The 8,160-nt window shown below is 43.2% G+C and overlaps 1 protein-coding gene across 1 annotated transcript; it reads right to left on the bottom strand.

Annotated features, from left to right (window-relative positions):
* Positions 1-777: 777 nt before the first annotated feature.
* wdr18 (WD repeat domain 18) lies at positions 778-7,846 on the bottom strand. The gene is made up of 10 exons (XM_034582288.1): positions 7,555-7,846; positions 6,897-7,007; positions 6,651-6,784; positions 5,962-6,103; positions 4,887-5,030; positions 3,640-3,704; positions 3,245-3,369; positions 2,200-2,363; positions 1,905-1,973; positions 778-962 (listed from the first exon to the last, which is right to left on the bottom strand). The coding sequence occupies exons 1-10, from the start codon at positions 7,762-7,764 to the stop codon at positions 834-836; spliced, it is 1,293 nt and encodes a 430-aa protein (XP_034438179.1). The 5' UTR covers positions 7,765-7,846; the 3' UTR covers positions 778-833.
* Between the last annotated feature and the right edge of the window lie 314 nt (positions 7,847-8,160).

Raw genomic sequence — 8,160 nt, 5'->3', positions numbered from 1 at the left:
TAAAGACAAAATAAATTATAATCACTTTGTTACAACGATGATAAAGCTCAACCAAAAAGAACACATGGATGTGACTGGGGTGTAATGTTTCTAAGTGTCTTCTTAATTTGTTGGGTCTCATACTGTCAGCTGCCAGAGTTTTCAGACCTAAAATACACACTGGTCTCTCCTCATGTCCTCCTTCATTCACTGTGAACCCAAGAGCAAGATAGGCTTCATCGTACTTTCTTTTCAACTTGGTTTTTGAACACTGTGTCTTGTTTGTCACTGACCGGCTGCTTCACATGAACGAGCTCTGATCTCACTGTGTGTGTCTCTCTGAGCAAATGAGTGGGGGCAGAGCCCCGGGGCCTATGTGCGGGGGCGGACACACACACACACACACACACACACGACCCCTGGCTACGGCGAAAGAACGATTTGTTTACTGTTCCACCGTTAAAGAGATGCGGACGTCAAAACATTAGTTCCGCCTCACATTTCCCCCTCCCGGTAATGGTAAATGCTCCACAGTTTGAGAATCACTGAGCTAAGGGGATATGAGAGTGGAGAGCTTTTCCCCCTGGGATCAATAAAGTATTTCTGATTCTGATTTGATGTTGTGCGTCGACCAGTGCATTGCCTTTGACTCACCAGTTCAACTGCCCAGTCGTCAGATGAAGAAGGGGGAGTCATGGAGCTCATTTTATAAACCCCCTGTGGGGAGGTTAATGGGATACAAGATACCCTAACCCCCACCAAGTAGTTCAAACCTCTCAACAAGAAATACAACAGAAAGGACGTTAAAAAATTGTTTTTTATTTTTAAACAGACATCCACATTTGTGTGTGTGTTTATGTGGGTTTTGTGATCAGTTGACTCGAGAAGTCGTAAAGATCTTTGTTGATTTTCTTCAGAGTCTGAACTTCTTCTTCCAACTCTGCGACACGAACCTTTGTGTTTTCTCCGTCACCGAACACCGACTGAAACAAATACACACACACACCTTTATTCTGAAGTTTGGGGGCCTGGACTACGAAGCCAGTTCAACATATCCAGGATTTATTTCAGTTTTCCAGCTGAATGTAACCCAACAGTCAGGCTAAGTGGTCACGTGACGCTGGTTTAAACTCGTTAAGTTAACTCAGGTTTTCCTCATCAAGATATGAGCGTGTGCACATAAAAGGGGCGGGGTTTACAGCACATGACCAATCACAGACATGGACAGTTTGACTGACAGCAGAGCCGAGGATCAAACTGTTGTATAATAAAAATCAGAGGAGAACAAACATCCAGAATAAAAGAAACAGTTACAGCTGCTAAATGCAGGAAGAACAGCTGGTAAAACATCTGGGATTGTGTCAATGTGTACATTACCTCGCCCCCTGGTGACTTTTGGTAAAAAATATATTACGTGACCATGAGATAATAACTCAGGGCTACAAGATCTTAATCTGTTTACTAACAAGACATGTGGAAGTGAAGTGAAGAAGCCTCTTCATGAGAAACGTTAGAATCCCACGATGTGGCCTCTAAAATGAGCTATAATATAAAGAACGCTGATGTCATGGTTCAAAAGGAAGGGATTGGTCAGTGAGCGGAGCTTTATAAAGTTTCATCTATTATCTCCAACTTAACATGGAGCAGTTTAGCTGTTCAGCAGAAGTTACCATGGTAATTTACCCTGATAACAAGGGAACCAGTTTCATAGGACTGAAAACTCTGAATTAAACCTGAAGTTAACCTGATAACCACAAATCCTGCTTCATGGGACGGAGGCCACCCCCCCCCCAAAAACCAAAGGTTCTGGTAATACTTCACTTAGTCTAAACTAATAAATAATCAATGATTTAACCTGATCTGAGGTCAGTTACCAATGTCACCGTTTGGATTGTGGGACTCTGAGGAAACACTCTGCCTCTCACCTTGTCAGTCACAGCGTTCATCAGTGAGCTCAGCCTATCAGCTTTCTGCAGGTATGTCTCCTCCTCTTCCTGAAATCGCCAAAATAAAAGCACAGAAAATAGATAAAGATGAAACATATTTTCAAAATAAAGTGTGAATTCAGAATGAAAGATCGGATTTTAATGATCACATGATTTAAAGATCCACTGACTTTAATGATGATCTTATTTTAAAATCATCAGATTTTAATGATCACGTGAATAAAGAAGCTGTCCAGTATCAGTCAACGGGGCGAGGCTGCACCTGCTGACTCACCTGTGTGCAGGGAGCGAGTCGGACACAAACGTCTCCTGATTCCCCGCCGTCGCCCTCGGAGGCGTGCAGGTGTCGACTGAAGCGCGGCAGAGGAACAGCGGGTCGACTGTCAGGTAGGAACATGTTAGCTGGAGCCGCCGTGATGAGGACATTGGTCACTGGACCTGAACAAAGACAGGAAGTGATGTCAGGTAAATCTGTTGACACAAATCTTTTCATCACTGAGGATGAAGCTTCTTTAACATTCTGGATGGTTTCATTGTCAAAGGTGTCGGCAGCTGAGTCTGACAAATTGACGGAGGCGTGGGATGAGTCCATCGGTCCAGCCAAAGGAGGGACTATCGCTCCTGATGGTGCGCTTAAAGTCTGACAACCTTCAGCACGGACAGGATTTGGTTATTTATGAAGTGCCAGTCATGATCACTGTGAGACATTTCTTCGTCATGTTGCTGTTGGCCACGTTCGCTTGGTATGAATAGGAGGAAGAAGTAGGATCTCCTCCAGAGAAACAAGAGGTCAGAGGATTCATTAAAAAACCAGCAGCAAACGCAGAGAAGAAAAATGTCATTAAAATCACATTCATCAAGAAAATCTTAATAAATATTGTCTTCTAACTTTAAACCTTTTCACTGATCTTTTTTTCATCTGAAATTCACCAGTGACGCAAGAGAAACCACAGAAAGCGAAAGTTACTGATCAATGATCAATCTTTATCAACCAATCACAGGCGAGTTGAGACTAAGGGTTAGGCCCAAGAGTTTTAAAGTCATCACAAGTTGAGTCCTGTACTTTTATTGAGAAGGAGCTGGAGGCCTTCTATAGTAAAGGCTTTTCAATCCAGGTTCAAGTTAACCCAGGTTGAAGCCAACCCGGGTTAGAGTTAGCCTGGGCTGGAGTTAACCTACATTGAGGCTAGCCCAGGTTAATCTTGTGTTACCAGCGTTGAGCTCCAGCTGTTTGATGGGTCTGTTAGCAGCGACACAAATGACATCATGTCATAATAATAATAATAATAATAATAATAATAATAATAGGCGGGGCTTACCTTTGTGGGCAAGGCAGCGGATGCTCTGTTTACTCTGAACATCCCAGAGTCTGACGGTCTCATCATGTGACCCAGAGGCGAGAAGTGTCCCGTCCATCGACACGGAGAGACATGTCACCAAGTTCCTGAGGAGACTGTTCTGATCAGATACCCTATACTGCCACTGGTAGATAATAATTACTGATCCAAAAATTAAGCTTTATATACAGTAATATATATATATAATTACAAAATGAACAGTAGAACTATTATTGATCCACTGTCTCCAACGTTCTTTCAAAAACATGACGGATGACATCTGTCACATGACATTCACATGAAACGTGTTTCATGATTCAGTGTTGATGAACGCCTTCGTCTCACATCAGTGTGAATTATTATTAACCCGTTTTCACCTGTGACCTTTGAAGACCTGGTTTCCATCGTTGTCGGACTGAAACGATTTGTCACGACTGAGACTCTGAAACAGATTCAAACAGTTCAGGGTTAGTTTTATTGACAACAGAGACAGAAACAGCAGCTCAGCCGGTTGATCTATTGATTAATCAGTGTTTGATCAGACCAGTAATAAACAGTCTGACCAGTTTCCTCTCCACTGGTCAAACCTCTCTGTCTCTTACCAGCCAAGAACAGAGGATGTTGCACCTTATTATGACCTATGAGACAAATTGTGATATGGGAATATGAGACTAAAAATTTTATTTGACTTATTGAAATCTATCGTCCTCACGTGACTGTTTACTGTCACACTTTTCAATCGCTGTGAGTAAAAAACTACAGATCAGGGCCCCTTAAATTAAGAGGGTTAGGGTTAATTATTTTTAATTAAAATTGTTCGTATATATTTATTTTTATACGAACAATTTAAACTCAAGGTCGACTTACACACTTGTTTCAGAGCTTTCAACTGTTTCAGTTTGAACTTCATTCTGACCTTCAACCCTCAGCAGAAAATGTGTTTTAAACTATAGGCAGAATTAACACACTGAAGTTGTATGCCTCCGCCAACCAGTGCAGTTTCCGTGTACATACCTCCTCGTATTTTTCTACCAGATTCATAAAATGTCACAGCTACCTTTGACCAATGACATGTAATCACTTCATCTTTATGTCCAAGTGACAACTGATCAAAAGTTGAAGATATTCCCTCAAGTTGGTCTTCATTCAAGACACCAAAAACATGTTTTTTTAAACACCGTGACCTTGATCTTTGGCCACCAAAATCAAATCAGTTAATCAGTGAGTCCAAGTGTGCACCAAATTTGAAAGAATTCCCTTGAGATGTTCCTGAGATATTACATTCACTAGGCAAAACACGTGTTTGAGAGGTCACCTTTGAACACCAAAGTCTAACCAGATCATCTATGAGTCAAAGGGAATTTTACCAGTTGTAATGAATTTCCCCCAAGGCAGTTCTGATATATCACATTCACAGGATGAGGGTCTGGGTGATATCACTGTGACCTTGCCTTTGACCTCTAGGCACCAAAATCCCCAATGACAGAACACGTAAGAGACACACCAACATGTGATGATGTTATATGACCCTAAACTTTAAAATGTTGAGATGTAATTTATTTAGATCTTACGAGGTATGATAACAGCTCTAGGGTGTGACAGAGAATGTTATGAATCGAGTCACCTGGCTGCACAGAGACACCTGGAAAATGTTTCCATCAGTTCCTCCACAGAACAGGAAGTACTCGCAGGGGTCAAAGGTCACAGACATGATCTCCACATCAAACAGAACGGACAGGAGCAGCTCACCGGAGGACAGCTCCCACATCTGCATAAACAGAAAAACACATGTAAACAACGGTCAGATCATCAGGTTGTTTCATTTAACATGGCTGCCACAGAACAAAAGCAGATAAACCACCGTTAAACTATTGATTAACAGCCGATAAATAGCTAATTCATTCTCACTAAACAAAAACAGATGTATATATATATATGTTCTCAGCTTTAACTGAGGGACACATGACAAACAGTTGAGGACAAACAGCTGAGGATGAAGAGTGGCGCTGATCGTTTTGCACTGCTGGTCGGTCGTGGAAACCCTGTATTCACACTGTTCATGTTACTGAACTCTCATCTCTGCTTCACTGTCTGTGTGTGTGTGTGTGAGAGTGTAAACTCCGTCTCGCTCCCAGAACAGATAGCAGTGTTGAGCCAGTTCACACTTAAAAAGAACGAGTTCCAGGTTCAGTTCATGCAGATGAAAATTAACTAGTTCACATTCATGTTTTATTGGCAGGATTCAGGTGAACAATGTCCGGTCATGTGTTTGGTTCTGAATCGATGGAGTCGGATCATGTCTGTGTGTCGCTCCGCTCATTTTAACACTGAGTCCTGAGTGTGAGCGTCTCGTGTTGTACTGAACATGTTGACGAGTCATTTTCATGATGTTTAAATGCAGCCTCATAAGTAATATTATCATCATACCAGTGGTTTAAAGTGAAACATTTTGGGTGCACCTAAATTATGTGCTGGTAGGGCTGGGGACCATTCACATTTGAATTGATTTCTGGTGGTACTTCTCTGTTTTGTCTGTTTCATCTATATCCGTAGTTGGGTTTCTGTATAATTCTGACTAAATAAAGAACCTTGACATGATGTGTGTTGTAGTTTGGTGCTATAGAACTAGTACTATAGAACTTCTACTATCCAGGTTAAACAGAGCATCTGTCATACCAGTGCAGGTGTTACAGCCTTACCTTGACAGTCTGGTCTAAGGAGGCAGTGGCGACTCTGGCCTGAGCGCCCATCAGGCCGCAGTGCAGGTCTGTGATTGGTAGAGAGTGACGAGACAGGACATGACGAGGATCTGGGGTGTGGTTTAAATCCAGCTGTATCACACTGAAATAAAAAACAGTTTTAAGATTAAAACCTGCTTCAGAAGACACAAGATTCCAGGAGTGTTTACATAATATTAACAGTCAGAGTTAAAAACATGGAACATTTCTTTAAAGTGTCAACATGAAAATATCAAATAATCAATCTAAACTTCCTTCAGTTTTTAGTTTAGTTCAAATTTATAACAGTCACCTGAACCATGGCGACAATAAACAATATACAAAACACTAAAAGTCCCTCTGCTATCGAGTGATTGCTCACATGAATGCGGTAATGCATTTTGTGACAGGTTGACTTTAGTATTTTGGTTATATTTGGTTGGTTTAGGGGCGCTAGGTCTCCCTCCCGGCCTATAAGATTGTTTGTTCTCAAACTTCACAGGAAATACATAATACACTGTTTGAAAGAAATGAAGGGAACGCTTCACATTATAAAACCAAGTCAGTTAAACTTGAGATATCACAGAGCCCAAAGGGGGAGGCGTTTAAAGTTGTGATTGGGCCAGCTCAGTTCGCTCAGGTGTGAAATCGGGTGAGTTAAGGTGAGTTACCTGCACAGACTCCACACCAGAGCCAGGTTGTCTTTTCCTCCAGAAATAAAATGGCTGCTATCGTCAGTGAACTTCAGACAGGTGACATCCTGATAGTGACGACTGAGGACAGACAGCAGTTTACCTGTGCACACCTGAACCAATCAGAGAGAGTGAGTTTGAATCAGCAGGACACAGACGGGTTGCCATAGAAACCAGAGGCTGTCAAATTTTAAATTCCAAAAAAGAAAAGCATGAAGAAGACACCTCCCACAGGTAAATGGCCTCCACGACTCCCGCAGCGAGGAAGAGTCCATCAGGTGAAGCCGTCACACAGGTGACCACACCTGGACAAACAATCTTTTGCTGCAGCTGATCCTGCAACACACACACACACACACACACACACACACAGTGTTTATCACGTGACCTCTAACTTTTATTTATTCTATTTTAGCACAGCCTCCTTCACTGAGGTTCAGCAGGTTTTTCTTCAACAGCTGATGTTTCATTGTATTTTTCACGAGTCTGTTTTTAGGTTGCTGTTTTTTAAATGACATTCTTATGAACAGGGTTTGGTCTGAGCGTCCCAGCAGAGGACCGAGTGAGTCGGAGTGAGTCCCGATGAGTCGGAGTGAGTCCCGATGAGTCCGGGTGAGTCCCGTTGAGTCGGAGTGAGTCCGGGTGAGTCGGAGTGAGTCCGGGTGAGTCGGAGTGAGTCCGGGTGAGTCGGAGTGAGTCCCGTTGAGTCGGAGTGAGTCCGGGTGAGTCTGAGTGAGTCCCGATGAGTCCGGGTGAGTCGGAGTGAGTCCCGATAAGTCCGGGTGAGTCCCGTTGAGTCGGAGTGAGTCCGGGTGAGTCGGAGTGAGTCCCGTTGAGTCCGGGTGAGTCCCGTTGAGTCGGAGTGAGTCCGGGTGGCTCGTACCTTCCTCTGGATCTCCCAGACGTTGATGAAGTTCTTTCCGACCTGGGCGGAGAGCAGGAACTCGCCGCGGAGCAGCGACAGAGTCCGGGCCGAGCTGTTCCCTCCCCGGTATGAGAGCAGGCTGGAGCCGCTGTAGAGGTCGAACACTGTGCTGTTCCACAGCTGAGAGCCGGAGTCACTGGTCACTACCACCTCCAGAGGAGCCGCCATGCTGTCTCCAATAACAACAAACCCGCACACGCGGTTCTTCTTCTTCTTCTTCTTCTTCTTCTTCTTCGTACGGTTCTTTGGCGGGTGGCAGCCGACGTTAAGGAGCATTACTGCCACCTACTGTTTTGGACTCAGAGTTATCTTGGTCATATTCAATTATTTTGTCTCCCTCAGATAAATAAATATAATAATCTATAATAAATTAGTTCCAATGATAAAAGTTCTCCATGTTTGTAGTTTCCCTCTTTATCTTTTCTCCTTCTCTAACATACTTATCACAGTGAAGCATCACAGGCTCCACTGACTCCTCTGTTTGTCAGTGACCATCCTGTAGGATGTGTGTTTATTAAGTGTATTGTTGAGTGTAGTGTGTCCTCGGCCTATAGGCACCATGTT

This window comes from Hippoglossus hippoglossus, chromosome 4, assembly GCF_009819705.1.
Source record: "Hippoglossus hippoglossus isolate fHipHip1 chromosome 4, fHipHip1.pri, whole genome shotgun sequence".
NCBI classification, from domain to species: domain Eukaryota; kingdom Metazoa; phylum Chordata; class Actinopteri; order Pleuronectiformes; family Pleuronectidae; genus Hippoglossus; species Hippoglossus hippoglossus.
The sequence above is the reverse complement of the archived record's forward strand: the minus strand, read 5'-3'. Positions and strand labels throughout refer to the sequence as shown.